Source organism: Oryctolagus cuniculus, chromosome 17, assembly GCF_964237555.1.
Source record: "Oryctolagus cuniculus chromosome 17, mOryCun1.1, whole genome shotgun sequence".
In the NCBI taxonomy this organism is placed as follows: domain Eukaryota; kingdom Metazoa; phylum Chordata; class Mammalia; order Lagomorpha; family Leporidae; genus Oryctolagus; species Oryctolagus cuniculus.
The window spans coordinates 42,795,010-42,815,610 of NC_091448.1; the positions used below are offsets into that span (position 1 = coordinate 42,795,010).

A 20,601-nucleotide genomic window follows, 5' to 3' on the forward strand; every position below is an offset into this window, starting at 1 on the left:
TACAGAGATATGTACAGAAATAGTGTAACTGATACTCTTCTTCACCCAATCATACTTCTCTGAAATAGGCACTGTTAATCATTTAATGTGTGTATTTCTCAGTCTATAGATAAATATGCACACATACACACATGTCACTGTGCACCTTGCAAGTCATCTTTCTGTGTCTCTTTTATCATTTTGAGATAACATTTTAATTAACATTACAAAGACTTAATAGTCTATTAAATAAAAAATTCAACAAACAGAAGGTAAAAAGACTATAGTCCAACATGAAAATAGGCAAGGGCTATACACAATAATCAAATGAAAAGATGTTCAACTTCAATCACATAAATTTTCAAATTTAAAATAAATTTTAAATTCACAAAATCATTATAAATAAAGCAATACATAATTCCTATCAATGTTTGGCAAATATTTAAAGCAAAATTTGACAAAACATTGTATTTGCACCAAAACTCATACACACAGCATTTCTTCTTTTTTTTTTTGTTTATTTGTTTTTTTTAATTTTAGCTTCCACATGTAAGGGAGAACATGTGGTATTGTCATTCTGTGTCTTTTAAAAAGCATAATCACTGGGCCAGTGTTGTGGTACAGCAGGTTAAGCCGCTGCCTGTGAAACCACAGGAGTGCCAGGTAAGTCCTGGCTGTTCTACTTCTGATCCAGTGCCCCAAATGCTTACAACAGACAGGACTGGACCAGGGTGAAGGTAGGAGACAGAAACTCAATCTACATCTCTAATGTGGGTGGCAGGAACCCAACTAGTTGAGCCATCACATGCTACCTTCAGGGTGCACATTAGCAGGAAGCTGGAATTGGAAGCAGAGCCAGGACTCTAACCCAGCAACTTGGATACGCAATGCAAGTATCCCAAGCAGCATCTTAACTATTACACCAAATGCCTACTCCAGCGTCTTTTTAAAGCTGCCTGCAGAGGGTTTCTTTCTGCTCACACAGCATCCACTTTTTTCTGGGATCATTAATCTAATTTTCCTTTAGGAAATTCTTTCTCTTTACCCATCTTCCAACACTGAACTCCAGGATTGCAAACATGATCCAGGCCTAAGTAACCAAGAAATGAATTCCTCCTTGCCATAGTGACTACACCTCAGGAGTTGGCAAGTGACTCAAGACAGGTAAATAAGACCAACCACATTTGCTGAAACTACTGGGAAAGAGTTGTTTTTCTACTGGGGTTGTTAGGCTGGAGGGAAAAAAAACCCAAACAAACATTGCTGGCCATAGCTTGGGAAGAGTTGCCTGTGAATAAAACCAACACAAAGTAGGATCAAGAGCCAGAGAATACAGAAGCCTTCCAGAAGATACTGCATGCAATTCTCCACCTGGTCCTATAAGAAGTCAGTACATCTCTTGATATTCTTAGGTACATGTATCAGAAAATTCCTTTTCTTGGTTTATACAAATTTGGATTTCATTTCTGTAACTTTTTTTTTTTTTTATCTTTGACAGGCAGAGTGGACAGTGAGAGAGAGAGACAGAGAGAAAGGTCTTCCTTTACCGTTGGTTCACCCTCCAATGGCCACCGCGGCTGGCGCATCGTGCTGATCCGAAGCCAGGAGCCAGGTGCTTCTCCTGGTCTCCCATGTGGGTGCAGGGCCCAAGGACCTGGGCCATCCTCCACTGCACTCCCTGGCCATAGCAGAGAGCTGGCCTGGAAGAGGCGCAACCGGGACAGAATCTGGCGCCCTGACCGGGACTAGAACCTGGTGTGCCGGCGCCGCTAGGCGGAGGATTAGCCTATTGAGGCGCGGCGCCAGCCCATTTCTGTAACTCTTAACAAGCAAAATAATTTTTGAAATTTTTATTTGAAAGGCAGAGTGACACAGAGGGGGAGAGATGGAGATATTCACCCACTGGTTCACTCCCCAAATGGCTGAGGCTGGGTCAGTCCAAAGCCAGGAGCCCAGAGCTTCTTCTGGGTCTCCCACATGGGTGCAGGGGCCCAAGCACTAGGGCCATCTTCCACTGCTTTCCCAGGCACATTTTCAGGGAGCAGGACTGGGAGCAGAGCAGCTAGGACTTGAATCCGCACTCTGATCTGGGATGCGGATGCTGGAGTTGCAGACAGAAGCTTAACCCACTGTGTTATGACACCAAGTCCCATGTAATAAGCAAAATAAACTCAATCCATTGTTATTCCATAATACATAGGTATCATAGTTTATTCAGTAATTCCTCTTTCAAAACAGTTATATTGCTTTCCTTTTCATTTCTGTTGCTCACTATAAACAATGTTGCAACAACTGTCCTTGCTTATATGGTATTTCAACTACTACAAGACAAGAGGGTTAAATGATATTGGAGGGAATTTCAGGAAAAGATTTGAAAGTAAATTATACCCTAATTATGGAGCACTACAGTAACACCTTGACAGTACTGACTCCATTTTGGAGCATCTGAGACTATCTTGGGAAAGCATTCCCTGCCCCCCCCCCCCCCCACGACTGTGAGACTCTGGTCTAAAACTATGAACTTAAACACTCAGACAATAGCAGTCCACTACATCGCTCTTGGCAACCTGTATCACACTTGGCAAAGCACTGAAACCCCCTAGCATGCTCACTCAAGCTTAAAAACAGGCTGCATCTGGGTTAATGTTAAGATTGTAATTTGTCTATGTCCCACATATGATATAGGCCAATACCTGGATTAATGTCAAGATTATAACTGGTATTGTTAAGATCATAATTGATATTAGTTTTGCATAGGTTTTAAGTTAGCTTGACCCTAGTCACCATGTATTCCCCTCCCAATTTAGTGGTTCTTGCCTTTACTGTTGCTTTGGGCTTCAGAGTTGACAGTTCTTTGGGGGATAAGCCTTCTCTCCACTGCTGGCAATAAAGGACTGTCAAATTTTATCAATGTGTGGTGTTCCTCTGTTTGCACTCACTCAGGTACAACAGCACCATGTTACAGGCTTGACTACAGAACTTGGACATGGGGCCAGTGCTGTTGCGTAGCGGGTGAAGCCACCGCCTGCAGTGTCGTCATCCTATATGGGCTCTGGTTCAAGACCAGGCTGCTCCACTTCCAACCCAGCTCCCTGATAATGTGCCTGGGAAAGCAGTGGAAGATAGCCCAACTCCTTGGGCCCCTGGACCCATGTTGAACACCTGGATGAAGTTCCTAGCTTCTGGCTTCGGCCTGGCCCAGGCCTGGCTGTTGTGGCCATCTGGGGAGTGAAACAGCAGATGGAAGATTGATTCTTTGTGCCTCTTCCTCTGCCTTTCCTTCTTTGTAACTCTGACTTTCAAATAAATAAATCAATCTTGATATTAAAAAATTCGATGTGTGCTAGAATTCACACTCAGAAGTAATGTCAGAGTGATCCGGCAGTAGTAGGCAGCAACAGCAAATAAGAGATAATGGGGCGGCACTGTGGTGCAGTAGGTTAATCCTCTGTCTGCGGTGCTGGCATCCCATTTGGGAGCTACTTCTAGTCCCGGCTGTTCCTCTTCTGATCTAGTGCTCTGCTATGTGGCCTGGGAAAGCAGTGGAGGATGGCCCAAGACCTTGGGCCCCAGCACCTGCATGAGAGACCCAGAAGAAGCTCCTGGCTCCTGGTTTCGAATCAGCTCAGCTCTAAACATTGTGGCCATTTCAGGAGTGAACCAGTGGATGGAAGACCTCTCTCTCTGTCTCTCCTTCTCACTGTCTATAACTCTATCTTTCAAAAAAATAAATAAAATCTTTAAAAAAAACAACAACAACAAATAAGAGATAATGAGAGTCCCAGCAATGAAGCTGGAAAAACGTTCCAAAGACATTTCTAAGGTATTTAATAGTAATTTTAAACCGCAGAGGGCAAATTTAAAAAAACAAAAACCCCAAAGTAAAACACATAACTAGGGATTGCTCTTGACGAGAGAACAGTGCTGTGTGGTCACATTTTGAACCACATGACTGCTAGGCCAGGAGCACAAACTTGGCTTAGAAACAGCCAGCAATCTACTGCCTGACTAGCACCTAACAAGAAGGATTTTACCAGAGACACGGTTTAGCTGAACCACATTTTTGTTCTGGAACTTCAGGAATGCAGCACTGAGGAATGAAAAGATGGCTAGCTGGGGATAAAGCTGAACAGATAGAGAGAGCAGCCAGGAGAGAACACAGAGCCTGAGCCTGTTCTGTAGCTAACACCCAGCTCTGTGCACATCTGGCAGGCCCTACGCTAATTCATGCTTCTCCCGAGTTCTCTCTTCTTGAGAAAATTTTCTTTGCAATAACAAAGGTCTAATTAAAACACCTTAATTGTTTTGCCGGATCTCACAGGTAAAATCAAGACTTGACAACCAGTAATAAGGAAGGTAAGAGAAAGAAGAAAGAATTTAAGGTGGTTAGTCTCCAGATAGGGAACTAGAAGGGTGACTAAAGAGAAGAGAGAATACCTGGTGAGGGAGACCGATTTGAATACACACTGAATTAACTGCTGGACGCTTTGAGTCAGAAATCTGTAAGGAGACCGGAATCCATAATTCAAAAATATTACCTAAGCCATGGCACACAGGACATCAGTGGAAATGTCATATAAAGTGCTCCTTGACAAAGTGGGCTGCACAGAAGCGAGGCCCTGACCAACTCCTGGATTTCCACAACTAGGAAACTGGGCTGGCTTCTGTTCAGAGCTGCTGTGCCCTCATTCATCCTGGAGGTAGGGAATCACGTCAGGTGAAAAGCAAGGCCAGAAGGGGCTCTAGCTGGTTTAAGTAACAAACTAAAAGGATTAAAAAGCTGAAATTGGCAGGGTCATTTAACAACAACAACAAAAAAGACAACACTTGGAAACTCATGACTGGTGCATAGGGAGATTACTGATGCCATAAACAGGAGTGTCAATTTGTAAAGTCAACAACAGGAGTCACTGTGCACTTACTCCTCATGTAGGATCTCTGTCCTTAATGTGCTGTACACTGAGGCTTAATGCTATAACGAGTACTCAAACAGTATATTTCACTTTGTGTTTCTATGGGGGTGCAAACTGTTGAAATCTTTACTTAATGTACACTAAACTGATCTTCTGTAAAAAAAAAAAAAAAAGAAAGAAATTATCAATTCCCAACTTGACTCTCACTGGGATTAAACATGACAATAGGTCTGATCTGATTTCATCATCATTTAAAAAAAATCATCTATTATTTTTCACTTTATATTTCTGTGTGGGAGCAAACTGTTGAAATCCTTACTTAAGGTATACTAAGCTGATCTTCTGTATATTAAGATAATCGAAAATGAATCTTGATGTGAATGGAAGGGGAGAGGGAGTGGGAAAGGGGAGGGTTGCGGGTGGGAGGGACGGTATGGGGGGGAAGCCATTGTAACCCATGAGTCGTACTTTGAAATTTATATTCATTAAATAAAAGATAAAAAAAAAAGACAACACAAAAGAAAACCTCAAATAATCTCTACACAACTTTAATTGCCACAGAAGAGTATACAGGAGAAGTAGACAGTTTGTATTTTTAACACATGAAGAAACAGGTTCAGAAGAGGAATTTGTCGGCCACTGAGCAGCAGAGCTGGGGACCCCTAGCATTCTCATGCCTCGCCCTGCACAGGTTTTGTGGAAACCTCACTGGCAGGTTCCCACTGACAGGGTCTGCAAGCTGGCAGTCTGCCTGCCTTATCCATTTCCAGATCAGTACAAAGAAGGAACACACACTTACAGTTGTTGGTTGCAGGAAAAACAACCAGCTTTGACATGCTGCTCCTTGTAAGCTAACAAGAATTTAAAGAGAAGGCAGTGGGATGGCACACATCTAGTGACCTCTCTTAGCAATGTCTGTTTTACATTTATTTGGACAAAATAAAGAAAGTCAAAATATTCTAGTTATATTAAAGTCTGGAGTTGAAACAAGTGTGGTTCAGCTCAAGAGCAAAATAAAAAAATGATTTTGGGCCATTTAGAACTGGCAACTGAGAAGCCAGCTGAAGGGAGGACTCGAGGGAAGGAAGGAAGCCACTCAGAGTAGTTGAAGATGAGGTGCAAGGACAAAGGCATCTTCTATGCTCCCTCGGTTCCCTAATCCCCCAGTTCTTTGGACATCTTGGTCTTGCTATCTGAAGCATCTGATTAAACAAGTTTCCCATCTCCTACCTTTCTTCCTTCAACCCTCTCCCACTGTTTCTCAACCTTGATTGGTTTCCTACACATTGCCAATTGCTGACACCTGTGACTATTAAGGCCACTGACGTAATTCCTAGATTTGTGTTAAATTCAGGAAAATCAGAAAGACTAGGCCTAAAGTACAGCAGAACGCAGACTAAACAGAGTCTTCAGTGGTAAGTGGTCTCTCTGATATGTCACATTGTCTCTAAGGTTCAGTTGCCTGTCAATTTATAATGTACCAGAGGGGAAGTAGTAAAAATGACCAAATAATGTCATACATGAGTTCTCAAAGGCATAATGAAGCAAGAAAGACAGTGGCATGGAGGACAATGCAAGCACCATCCCCGTCACTAAGGAGGAGCTCCCAGCATCTCCAGAAGGTCCTCTGGAGTAGCTCGTGACTGAGGAACACACCAACAAACCCATTTTTTCAGCTGTCCCTTGTGTTGTTTAGGCAGATAATTCCCACAGCTCCTCTGAATTAATTTCTAATTCCCTAATACAGCCTTACACAGCACATTACCAAAGTTCTCAGAAATAGGCACTTAGCGTTTTATTTCTTCTTTAAAAAAAGTTTCTGATCATCAAGTGGTAGGTATTATTTAATACCTGAATAATATATTTATCTGAAAACAATAATACATAAATATATATAATAATATATAAATATATGAAAATAATATATAAATATATCTGAAAACAAAGATGCTTCTTGAGTTTTCGCTCAGGAATTAATTAACCCATGGTAGGTTATTTTTTAAACCTGATGTAGGACAGAAAGGCCAACAGGAAAGAAGTGGCCTGAGAAATAATTCTTAACATACAGGCATCATTTAGGAGGAGAAGGATGTTCACGCAGTTATACACTCTAGGTGAACTTTTCAATTTCTAAATCAAATTGGAAAAGTGAAACTAGTTGTTATTATTTTTAAAACTCTGTTAAGAGACACTGAAGCATAGCATTTCTTACCTCCGTGCAACATAATAAAAAATAGGATTCCCAGCTTTGGAAGTCCCAGCTTGGTAGAAAATACTTAATGTTTTCAAAGCCTTGAACTCTTCTTTCTCATGTACCTGATGCCTAAAAGATAAAAGAGTAACTCAGAGGCTTTACACTGTGCACTAAGAATTTATGAAAACCTATGATTGCGTCAAGGACAAAATATTTTTTTAAAATGACAAAATATTTAAAAAGTAACCACTGTTCTAAAGAGCAATTTGGCAACAGGCACCAAAAATTTCAAGATGCTACTCTCTGAATCACAAAACTACTTTTAGGACTATGCTGAGGAAACTATCGGACAGGGATATTAGCCATAGGACTGTTTTTGCTCACTTTTTTTTATTCCAGGTACAAGTTTGTGAAACTCTATTTATTTTTTATGAGTTCAGTTTAGCAAGCTTTTTCTTTACCGGTTTATGGATTTTGAATGGATGAGATAGTCTTCCTTTGCCAATATTTTCTTTGATTCAGGGGCATTTACCCTCTTGAATGATATAAACAGATTTTTCTAGGTGGTTACTCAGTTGTTGGTATCAACATCGTTTACTGAAAGTCCATTTTAATTTCCCTGATTTTGAATACTATTCTTTTATTGTACATTAAATTCCTATATTTACTGAAAGATATTTATGAAAAAGCATGGGTTAATTCTTAAATATATTCTGTCTAAAACTCAGAGTGCTTCTTTAATCTCAGGATTCATGTCATTCACCAACCCTGGGAAATTCTCATCCATTCTCTCCCCAGATCTGACCTCCTCCCTACTCTCATATTAAGCTTGATTTCTGCCACGTCTATAGACAGATGCTGGACCTTCTCCCTCTATCTTTTGTTATCTTCTCTCACACTTCCCATTTCTTCATCTCTCTGTACTAACATTACTGGTAATTTATTCAGAAAATATCCTGGCTGGCGCCGTGGCTCACTAGGCTAATCCTCCACCTTGCGGCACCGTCACACTGGGTTCTAGTCCCGGTTGGGGCACCGGATTCTGTCCCGGTTGCCCCTCTTCCAGGCCAGCTCTCTGCTGTGGCCCGGGAGTGCAGTGGAGGATGGCCCAAGTCCTTGGGCCCTGCACCCCATGGGAGACCAGGAGAAGCACCTGGCTCCTGCCTTCGGATCAGCGCGGTGCGCTGGCCGCAGTGCGCCAGCCGCGGCAGCCATTGGAGGGTGAACCAACGGCAAAAGGAAGACCTTTCTCTCTGTCTCTCTCTCACTGTCCACTCTGCCTGTCAAAAAAACAAAAAACAAAAAGAAAGAAAAGAAAAAACAAAATATCCTCCAATGATGTATTTTAAAAATATTTTATTTTTTATACAGGTTGAATATTCCTTATCTGAAATGCTTGAGACTAGAAGTGTTTTGGATTCTAGATTTTTCCAGCTTTGGGAATACTTGCATCTACATAATGAAATATCTTAGAATAAAACTGAAGTCCAAATCTGAAACTCATGTTTTAGATAGACCTTACACACAGAGCCTGGAGGTAATTTTATATAATACATTTAGTGCACCTGGATTTTAGCTGCAAACTGTCATGTAAAGTCAGGTATGGAATTTGTGCCATCATGTCAACAAATTTTGAATTTTAGAGCATTTCAGCTTCCAGGTTTTTGGATTAATGATGATCTATGTGTATACATTTTGTTTTACCAGGTATTTCCATGTGTCTTGCATTTTAGGGAATAGTTTGTGTTAGCTCAGTCTAACATGTTGTTGATACCTGACTAGCGTTTGTTTAACAGTCATGAGAACAATCTACAGATCATTTGATACGGGAAACAGATATGTGTACAGATTGATAAGTTATGGAGAGGTTATCTACCAAATGTTAACTAAATTATTTCAAGAGGTGGGACAGCAAAATTTGGTTTTACTTTCTACTTTGTATTTACATATTTTCCATAGTTTGATAGGCGGGTTTTTAATTTGACAAAATTACAATGTGACCTTCATTTTCTTCAAATAAATATGGGTCTCAGAGCATCAGTGGGAATTCAGAAGAGAACCAGAATAACTTGAAATATTTACTGAACACTTTACATGTACTACATATTCGTCTACATGCAGTGCATGGATTAGACTGTTCAGAAGCACAGAAGACTGCTTTGCAAAGGAGCCGGGTCTTGGGTAACAGGCAGTAACAAAGTGATTTTCTCAGAAAAATGGAATACTGGCTGAGATGTTCTTAGTAATGTTGAATTAAAAAGTTTGACACTTTTGTACTATGTAATTTTCACATAGTAATATGAAAATTTCACATGGAAAACACTCCTTTAATCACACAAGACTGAATGTTTATTATACAGAAAAATTTAAGAGCTAAAAAGAAAAACAAGATGAAAAAATTATATATTTATACATTCTTATATTCTTCTCTTACATATTCACATATTCTTTTAACATCATCAGTGAATTAGAGACATGTACAAAACTGTGATCCACGTGTAACATGATTAGTACAATAATAGGCACTTACAATGCAAGACATATTACAAGCAAATCTTTCATGTGAATTAACTCCTGAATGCCAGATTCTGTATTTTCGTTCTGCTTTTGGCATATACTGTGAACAAAACACTTAACCCATGACCACTAGGTATATCTGCTAAGTGCAGAGTACTGAGAAAGACACTTTAAAACCTAAAGGATTCAACAAAACCGCATACACAATCTAACAAGGAGGATCTTTTAGTTCACAAGTGAAATTCCTCTGGGAGTCAAAGAAAATGTCCACAAAAATTTTATAGCAACACTGAAGTATATTTTCTGAACTTTAATTTTAAAAAGTTAAACTCATTAACTTAAAAGTTAAGGATGATTCTGAAAAATATATAGCATGGTAATTTAGAATCTAACACCTAAAACCAAAAAGCTTATGACTTGGTTGGGAGTCTTAGGCAAACCAGTTAGTCATATTGAGTTATTTTTTATAATATGAAAATAATAATGCCTACACATCCCTTTAAGTATTAAATGCAAAAACACATCAAAGCAAGATGACAAAGTTTGTGTCAGTAAGACACTATCATTTTTCTAAGAAAATCAACACACAAAACAACAGACATGAAGGAGCCTTCAAAACACTCATGAGAGATGTGTAGTAATCAAAACCTATCCACAGATTTCAGATCTTTTTGCACAAAAATAAACTTATTATTTAATTTCATTCTTTTAAACTTTCTGAGGGTATTAGGCCATAGCACTTGAAAAATTCATGGAAACACAAAATTTTTAAAAAATAATGTGCATTTTACACGAACTTTTGAAAATCCCCACAGAAAGGATAGGAAAAAAGCTGGATCTCAAAACGTGGCCAAGGGATGGTTATTAGGTACATCTCTTCTGACAATCTCCAATATTATAAGCATACTCAACAAGTGCCTGGCGACAAACTTTGCTTCTGAACCGAAAGGAAAGCAATCATCATTTCAAGATTGTACTTTACCTTGTCATAAATTCCTCAAACTTGGAGCTGGTGAGGTTAAGGCTGGACCAGTGCGTGTCTGCCACAGGCTTGTGCTCTGGAGGGCCCAGGTATGCGAGCAGGGTTGCCATTTTATCAAAAGGTCGTCTTCCAACAGCTTTATGATCCCTAGACACAGCAAACCACTTAGAAAAAAGGTGCAAATTCACACTTAACAGGCAGATTTCTTTAGAACTGTCACTGGTTGATTTTTCTTTACTGCCAGCTGGTGGTCCCTGCTAATTTGTAAACAGCACAGAAAGACCTGATTATAAATGTACACTGAAAGATCTTAGAAATGAACATTTCCCAAACTGCAAAAATTCAGCTTTTTCTCGAGTTCATAATTTGTTCCCATTTAATGGTCAATCGATCAATAAGTGAAAGTAACATTCTAATTCACTTTCTCTCAGGGTAGTAAGAATCCATCTAGACAAACTGGTATTAAAGAAAACGGATCACTGCTCAAAAGGCTTCCATAGCCTTGGAAACTCATGACTGGTGCATAGGGAGATTACTGATGCCATAAACAGGAGTGTCAATTTGTAAAGTCAACAACAGGAGTCACTGTGCACTTACTCCTCATGTAGGATCTCTGTCCTTAATGTGCTGTACATTGAGACTTAATGCTATAATGAGTACTCAAACAGTATATTTCGCTTTGTGTTTCTATGGGGGTGCAAACTGTTGAAATCTTTACTTAATGTATACTAAACTGATCTTCTGTAAAAAAAAAAAAAAGAAGAAATGATCAATTCCCAACTTGACTCTCACTGGGATTAAACATGACAATAGATCTGATCTGATTTCATCATCATTTAAAAAAAATCATCTATTATTTTTCACTTTATGTTTGTGTGGGAGCAAACTGTTGATATCTTTACTTAATGTATGCTAAACTGATCTTCTGTATATAAAGAGAATCGAAAATGAAAAAAAAAAAAAAGTTGAGGCTGGGCTACACTGCAAACTGGCAATTACACACTTCAGGTAATACAGGAGATGAACAAGAAGGTATTTATTGCTGAAAGCAAACCGAATCATCCATCAAAATAAGCTGTGACAGTCATTCAATGAAATACTAATGTAAGTCAAATAAAAGATAAATCTCAGGGCCGGCACTGTGGCATAGTGGGTAAGCTGCCGCCTGCAGGGTCAGCATCATATATGGGTGACGGTTTGAGTCCCGGCTGCTCCACTTCGATCCTGCTCTCTGCTATGGCCTGGCATGCCTGCACCTGCATGGGAAGACCTGGAGGAAGCTCCTGGCTTTGGATAGGTGCAGCTCCAGCCGTTGCGGCCAATTGGGGAGTGAACCAGCAGATGGAAGACCATTCTCTCTGACTTTCCTTCTCTCTCTCTCTCTGTAACTCTGACTTTCAAATAAGTAAATAAATCAATACCGTTTTGTATATTTCTATAATTTCCTTATGTTGTTAGTAACATATATGAGTAGAACACTATAAAAACAAAGCTAGAAGCATATCAAACAACTTTAAAGTAGATATATCTCTAGAGAGAGTAGTATAGGAAGGGGATTGTCAAGAGGAAACCCCAAGAAATAAAATGTTACAAAGTCCCAAATTAACACAGCAAAATAATGTTAAAGCTAGGCAGCTGACAAGGATCTCATATTACTATCTAAACCTTTTGCTATGATTTAAATATATTTTAAAAAAACTTTTACTTATGTGATAAGGAGAGACAGACAGATACTATGCTCCTATCCGCAGGTTCACTCCCCAGATGTGTTCAACCGCTGAGGGCTAGACCAAATGAAAAACCAAGAATGCGAACAGGTCTCCAGGTGTGTGGCAGGAACCCAAATACCTGAGCACCACTGCTGCCTGCCAGAGTCTGCATGAGCAGGAAGTTGGAGCCAGCAATGCAACCCAACGTGTCTTAAATGCAGGTGCCTTAAAAGTTAGGCAAAATGCTTACCTACCTCTGAAATGTGCTTAATTTTTAAACAACAAAATTTAAAAAATTTCTCTAGATTAATCTGTGAATATATATGTACATTACATAAAAGAAAATGTTCACATAAAAGATCCATAGTTTACTTTGTTGTCACACAGCTACACAGACATGCATCAGTTATGCCCAGCCTTCCTGAATTCCTTAACAAAACATAAAGGATTAAAATGCCCTCTCTGGCTGGCGCCACAGCTCACTAGGCTAATCCTCTGCCTGCGGTGCCGGCATTCCAGGTTCTAGTCCCAGTTGGGGCGCCGGTTCTGTCCCAGATGCTCTTCTTGCAGTCCAGCTCTCTGCTGTGGCCTGGGAGGGCAGTTGAGGATGGTCCAAGTGCTTGGGCCCTGCACCCACATGGGAGAACAGGAGGAAGCACCTGGCTCCTAGCTTCGGATCGGCGCAGCACGCCGGCCATTTGGGGGGTGAACCAATGGAAGGAAGACCTTTCTCTCTCTCTCTCTCTCTCTCTCTGTCTAACTCTGCCTGTCAAAAAAATAAAATAAAATAGGTCGGCGCCGTGGCTCAATAGGCTAATCATCCACCTAGCGGCGCCAGCACACCGGGTTCTAGTCCCGGTCGGGGCGCTGGGTTCTTTCCCGGTTGCCCCTCTTCCAGGCCAGCTCTCTGCTGTGGCCCGGGAAGGCAGTGGAGGATGGCCCAGGTGCTTGGGCCCTGCACCCCATGGGAGACCAGGAAAAGCACCTGGCTCCTGCCATCGGATCAGCGCGGTGCGCCAGCCGCAGCACGCCAGCCATGGCAGCCATTGGAGGGTGAACCAATGGCAAAGGAAGACCTTTCTCTCTGTCTCTCTCTCTCACTATCCACTCTGCCTGTCAATAATAATAATAATAATAATAATAAAAATAATAATAATAATAATAAATGCCCTCTCTTTTAGACATCAATATTGGAACTGTTTAGCTTTGGCTTCATGGTCTCCTGCCTATGTTGTGAATGAGCAAACCATTTTTAATGGTATTTAAAAAAATCTAGGGGCAGATATTGTGATGCAGCAGGTTAAGTCACTACTTGGGACACCTGCATCCCATATCTGAGTGCTGGGTTCAAGTCCAGCTTCTTGTTAAGGCACACCTTGGGTGCCGGTTCTAGTCCTGGCTGCTCCTCTTCCAGTCCAGCTCTCTGCTGTGGCCCAGGAAGGCAGTGGAGGATGGCCCAGGTCCTTGGGCCCTGCACCCACATGGGAGACCAGGAGGAAGCACTTGGCTCCTGGCTTCGGATCGGCGCAGCACGCTGGCCGTAGCAGCCATTTTGGGGGTGAACCAATGGAAGGAAGACCTTTCTCTCTCTCTCTCTTTCACTAACTCTGCCTGTCAAAAACAAAACAAAACAAAACAAAACAAAACAAAAGAAAACAAAACAAAACAAAACACAAAGTCTGGAACTCACTTCAACTTTGCCCGTAACGGAACTCATCATACATAAGAATCTGGATCCTTCACACATCTGCATAACTAGAAAGGGCAGCAAGTAACCTATGGCACAAGAAACTTTAATTTGGAAAACAAAATCAACAGCCCTGAAGTAGGCCTGTTCATGAGCTGACACAACTTAACTTTTTGAAAAAGTCTTCATTTCTCTTTCCATACCATAATTCTTACTCCAAGAAGACACAAAGTAAAAAAATCACTATTCATGTCTTATTAACATAGATCTAAACATAGAGCGTTCAGTTTCCCCTTGACTGGGAAGACTTACCTATTGCTGGAAAGATACTGGCCAATTTTCTCTTGATTGTTCCAAAGAAGACGATGTAAAGCAAGCACATTGCCATCACTGATGAAGGAAAGACTATGATTTACTGCATCACTTGTAGGGCAATCTGACGCTATATCAAGGAAAAACCTTCAAAAATGCAAAGCCATTAGAATTTTCTACATCAGATACACTCATAGTTAAATTTATATGAAGTGCACAGTGTGAAGTAACTGAGATAACAAAGATGGAGGGCTCATTCACACAGCATGATTACCGGCAACCAAAGCAAGAAGGACCAGGACAAAGTTGGAATTCCATTTCTGGGATCTGACTTTACCTTCAGGGTAGGATCTTAAGTCAGAAAACCACGAATACATGGTTGAGAAAAGTTAATATTTTACAAATGATGAAATTGAAGCCCAGACAAGATAAAAACCTCCCTAAAGCTACACAGCCTATTAGATCAGAGACCTGATCAGAACTGTGGTTCTGGGGCCGGTGCCATGGTGCAGTAGGTTAATTAATCAGTGGGTTAATCCTCCGCCTGTGGCGCTGGCATCCCAGATGGGTGCTGGTTCTAGTCCGAGCTGCCCCTCTTCCAATCCAGCTCTCTGCTGTGGCTTGGGAAAGCAGTAGAAGATGGCCCAAGTGCTTGGGCCCCCGTATCCGCGTGGGAGACCAGGAAGAGACACCTGGTTCCTGGCTTCAGATCGGCACAGCTCCAGTCATTTTGGACATCTTGGGGGTGAACCAATGGAAGGAAGACTTTTCCCTCTGTCTCTCCCTCTCACTGCCTGTAACTCTACCTCTCAAATAAATTAAAAAAAAAAAAAGAACTGCGTTTCCCTGAGGTTCTGTGAGTTGGTAGTCTGCTAGAATCTGAATCCTTGCTGACCTTCACCCTCTCTCCAATATGGCTTACACTGCAGCAATCTACCATCTAAACACTAAGTTCCCTAACAGAAGGGATTAACAACTATGATGATAAAACGGAAGAGAGAGCTGTACAAGGCTAAACTACAGGTAAGATCAATTAGATTCATACTGTGTAAAAAGTTGAACTCTGGACACTTCACATCTACAAGGTACTTCCTTGTGAATTATCTCGTTTGCTTCTCTGAAAACAACTGAAGCAAACATACGTGGTACTATTTGTACTGGTAAATTCAGAAATATGGTCAAATAACTAATCAGCTATGGAAATTCAGGGAAGTTTTCTAAAATCATTAAATCTCAAGAGTTGTTCAGTTATTCTTGAATAAAATCTTACACATTTGTATTACTTGGTTAAAGAGCAACCTTTTAATTCACATATACTTCTAAAGTAGAATTATCAAAAATATTTTAATATTAAAAAACACCAATTGCAGCCGGCGCTGTGGCGAAGCAGGTAAAGCCACCGCCTGCAGTGCCAGCATCCCATATGGGCGCCTATTCAAGACCTAGCCACTACATTTTCAATCCAGCTCTCTGCTATGGCCTGGGAAAGAAGTAGAAAATGGCCCTAGCCTTGGGCCCCTGCATCCTCGTGGGAGACCTGGAAGAAGCTCCTGGCTCCTGGCTTTCGATTGGCCCAGCTCTGGCCACTGTAGCCATCTGGGGAGTGAACCATCAGATGGAACACCTACCTCTCTCTCTCTCTCTCTCTCTCTCTCTCTCTCTCTCTCTCTCTCTTTTTCTCTGCCTCTGTGTAACTCTGCTTTTCAAATAAATCAATCTTTTTAAAAAAAACACCAATTAAACAATATTATACATTATCAATACAAGTTTTTATTTATTTATTTTTTTGAGAGGCAGAGAGAGAGAGAGACAGAGACAGAGATTCCATCCACTGGTTCATGCCCCAAATGCCCACAATGGTTGTGAGCTGGGCCAGCACCTGAAGCCAAGAGACAGGCACTCAATCCAGGTCTCCCACAGAAATGGCAGAAACTCAATCACTTCCACCATCACCACAGCCTCCCAGTCTGTATTAGCAGAAGGCTGGAGTCGGGAGCTGGAGCCAGGTTTCAAACACAGGCACTCCAATTGAGGGACAGACACAGGCATCCTAACACCAAGGCCAGGGGTGCAGAAACGTTTTTCTGCCAAAGGGCATTTGGATATTTATGATGTTATTTGTAGGCTCTACAAAATTACCAACTTAAACATTAGGCTGCTGGGGGCCAGCACTGTGTTAATCCTCTGCCCACGGCACCAACATCCCTTATGGGCGATGGTTCTTAGTCCCAGCTGCTCCTCTTCCAATTCAGCTCTCTGCTATGGCCTGGAAAAGCAGTGGAAGATGGCCCAAGTGCTTTGAACCACGCACCTGTGTGGGAGACCTAGCGGAAGCTCCTGGCTCCTGGCTTCGGATTTTCTCAGCTCCAGCTGTTGAGGCCATTTGGGGAGCGAACCAACAGATGGAAGACCTTTCTCTCTGTCTCTCCCTTTCACTGTCTGTAACTCTCTCAAATAAATAAATAAATAAATAAAATCTTTAAGAAAAAAGAAGTAGCCTGCTGTAGATGTACTGAATTGTGAGTCCCGTCTGTAGTGGCCATGACAGGGCCAGACACATGATTTCACGGAATCCTATGGCCTGGGAGCCAGATGCTCCCTACTCCGGCTGAGGCCAAATATCCTCATGCTGGCTATGGTTTTTTATAAAAGGAATCTTCTGTGCCCCCTTATTATAGTTACCTTACATCCTTTGTTTTAGTGAATACGTAAAAAATTCCTCTTGGTATTCAAATATGGAAATTACCACCAAACTGTACAAAATATAGATTTATGTCATGACATCTTTTATACTAAAATAAGACAAAAACTATTTTCTTGACCTGGAGAGGGAAAAGGAAAAAAAGGCTACACAGGCACTTTGTGAACAGAGGGTACTAGGACTTAAGTGAGAACAGGAAAGCCTGGATTCAGACAGGGCAAGTGAGAAAAAGGCAGGTGCTTACCTTCGAGCTGCATCAAAGTTGCTTTTCACAAAATCATTAAAAGGCCTCATATGCTCCTCTTTTGTGAAGAGAACATGATTGGCAATACTCTGAAGTATCTAAACGATCAAAGCAGGTTATAAATAATCATTAATTACTGTATAAACTCTATACATTACTACATTCTTTTAAAAATATCAATTCCCTCATTGACATACTTTGTATTGGAAGTTAAAATCAATTATTCTTCATTCTATAAATTATTCTAGATGTTTTTTCTATTATTCTCAAATAGAAACATAATGATATGTACATGTAAAATATACACACATAAAATAAATTTTTAAATATCTTTTTGAAATTAAAAGGTCCTAATGCCAACATTTCAGTCTCCATTTCAAAATTCCCAGAATGATTACACAGAAAATATTCAGTAGATATTTGCTAAAATATGTTCCCATGATAATAAAGCCCTGCAGGTATCCATCTTATGAATTCCTTTGTAACAGAAACAAAATAAAACAAAAGCACATAATTTAAAACCATAGACATTTGAAAATAAATTGAAGAGAAGCACTACAGTGCTTTCACAAACTGAAAAAGTAGTCAGAAGGAAATGTTAAGATAGCTAGATGATTTCAAACGATTCACCTTTGACATTAACTTCAAGCCCCTTTCGATTCTAGGTGGTGGCTTTTTATCTAAAATGCCTGCTTCATACGGTGAGACAATGGCAGGATTGATAAATCTGAGGAACATGGCACTTCCTACTGCACCGATGCTGTTCTGAGGAAAACGCTGGCTAACCACCTAAAAACAAGGAGTAGAGAATTGAGCATGAGGTTTGAAGTAAAATAAGGAAATGGAACAAAGAGCTTGAAGGTCAAACTGCACAAAAACTCTGAATCCATCAATCCTCATGCATGTTTCTATTTTTTTTCTTCTCCCCAAATTTCAGAAAATAAAGTTTACCCTCAACTCTAATCTCACATGATTTTAAAGCACAACTGAGGTATCTCAGAGGAAAGAAAAGCCTCACGGATAAGTTGGGTAGCAGAGCCTGAGGAAAGATCTTTATTAGCATCATTTGCACTGCAAGTGTGATGAGTGACAAAAGCAATTCAAATTTCAAATTTCCCACAAAGAGGATCTAACTTCACTAATAGTAATAGACGTGAAAGTGTGATCAAACTTATAGAAGATGAAGCTAAGTTTTCAAACACACCCCCCTGGAACACCCTACATCTAAATAATAAATATTTGCATTTTGGTGTGTACCATGTACAACTGATTTCCTTGAGAAAAATGTTTCCCATGTAGAAGACAAAATTTCTTAGATTCTTACTGAAAGGGAAAAAAAAAAACATATTCCAAGTAACATTAATACCAGTCCTTTATCTTCACCAGCATGGTTCCTGATATAAGGACCTACATATCATATAAACCACAGGGGAATAGCAATTCTTGGAAACCTAAAAGAAAAAAAAGGATCCCCACCAGAAGAGAGAACCCCTGAGTCTGCCTCAGATCATTATCTCTCAAATAAAAACTTAAGGCTTAAGAAAGGACTGCCCATTCTGAAAAGCAAGATGAACCTAGCATTTAAGTGGATTTTTTTTTCTCTTTATAAAACATTAGACACTGAAGATACAGTAATAGGTCTGTGAGATACAGAAAAGTGTTCTGAAACTGGCTGAACTCCCATTTCTTCCCAGGGGCCTGTTTTAAGTCAATTTCACTTCTGAAAATTGTATTCTGAAATTTACATGTTTATACAACACACATAAATGCATTGTCAAAGAACACATATGAAACATTTTAATCTCTACAACCATTTGTGCCTGATGTGGCTGACTGCTGTTGAAAACAAGGATGACTACAAAAGTAAAGTTGGAGCACTCTGAACCTCAATATTGTGGGGTTCTGCATTTCAGAGAGTACTGAGGCAAGCAGGAGGAAAGAATCTCTGCAGATATTTTTCCTCACAATGCCTTGAGTACAGTAACACCTGTCATGAATTACACATGGCTCACTGACTCCAGATTAACTTTAGAAAGAACAAGGATTCTTTCTTGTCATTTAATCCATTTAGTGCTTTCTGTGAGCCACATTTTAATTTTGTGTTCTTATCTACTGGCTATAATGTAAAGAGTATAAAAAAAGTCTTTAAGATTTTAGAGAACAAACTTTTGCACTGAAGCAAATCCAAGAGGTAAGCTGTAATGAATGTACTGTCACCTTCACTTCCTCTCTGCCACTGGGGTCCCTAAAACATGGAGAGCCTGGTGAAAGGAGCTAACTACCGCTGTCTTAGCAGAATGGCTCTAAAACCTAAGCACAGCTTATATTTAGCTGAGATACAATTTTAGAAATAGAATTCAGAAAATTCAAGTACTTTTACTATCCCAATAGTGTGTTTTTAACCTTTTGGTAACAAATAAAGGTAACTCTTTGAAAGCTGATAAAAGTCAGAAAAATGAATGCATGAATGCAAACAAATTTCAGAATGTTCATAAATCACCGTAACTACCCAGTGGTTCTTTAGAATTCGCTAATTTTAATCTTAAAACAGATGAAACATCAACAAACATTCAAGATCTTAAAGCATTTAAAGACAGTAAACTTCTGAGAGGGAAGAGGACTAAAAACTGCTTTAAATTCAATTTTAAATAGTTTGTTTAAAACGAGTTAGCATATATTCAATTTAACCCATCAAAATCCTGAAATGGATTTTTTTTTTTTTTTTTAAGTTAAAAGCCGGGGCTGGCGCTGTGGCATGGCAAATAAAGCCGCCAGCTGCAGTACCCACTTCCCATGTGGGCGCCAGTTCAAGTCTCGGCTGTTCCACTTCCGATCCAACTCTCTGCTGTGGCCTGGGAAAGCAGTGGAAGATGGCCCAAGTCCTTGGGCCCCTGCACCCTCATGGAAGACCTGGAGGAAGCTCCTGGCTCCTGGCTTGGGATCAGCTCAGCTCCAGTGCTGCAGCCATTTGGGGAGTGAACCAGCGGATGGAAGACCTCTCTCTCTGCCTCTGCCTTTTTGTGACTCTGCCTTCCAAATAAATAAATAAATCTAAACAAAAAATTAAAAATAAAGTTAAAAGCCATAATTTGATTCTCAAAGAACCAGTTTATAAAATACTAATCTTCTGTAAAAATGTCTCATAAAAATCAATAATTTTAATACACAAGTGCAGCCGTCTTCTAGTTTTTCCTAGGACAAAGATGTTTTAAAGCGTGACTTCAATTCATGCCTAATTTATACTTAATGATAATCACTCTCAGAATTGAATGAAAATCTGAGTGAATTATTTCCCAGAAGGGTACTATTAAAAAATTTATAGAAAGTACTACATTTTTACCATCTTCTTTGTCTCCAAAAAGA

At 40.2% G+C, this 20,601-nt stretch overlaps 1 protein-coding gene across 9 annotated transcripts in view; it reads right to left on the bottom strand.

Moving 5' to 3' along the window:
* The window catches only part of NF1 (neurofibromin 1), a 299,237-nt gene that overhangs the window by 103,853 nt on the left and 174,783 nt on the right, over positions 1–20,601 (bottom strand). For all 9 annotated transcript variants that reach the window (XM_070061094.1, XM_070061092.1, XM_051825441.2 and 6 more), the window contains 5 exons: positions 17,869–18,027; positions 17,239–17,336; positions 14,294–14,440; positions 10,586–10,732; positions 7,105–7,215 (listed from right to left, as the gene is read on the bottom strand). In XM_070061094.1, coding sequence (XP_069917195.1) covers positions 7,105–7,215; positions 10,586–10,732; positions 14,294–14,440; positions 17,239–17,336; positions 17,869–18,027 — 662 coding nt within the window. The remainder of the gene's footprint in view (positions 1–7,104; positions 7,216–10,585; positions 10,733–14,293; positions 14,441–17,238; positions 17,337–17,868; positions 18,028–20,601) is intronic.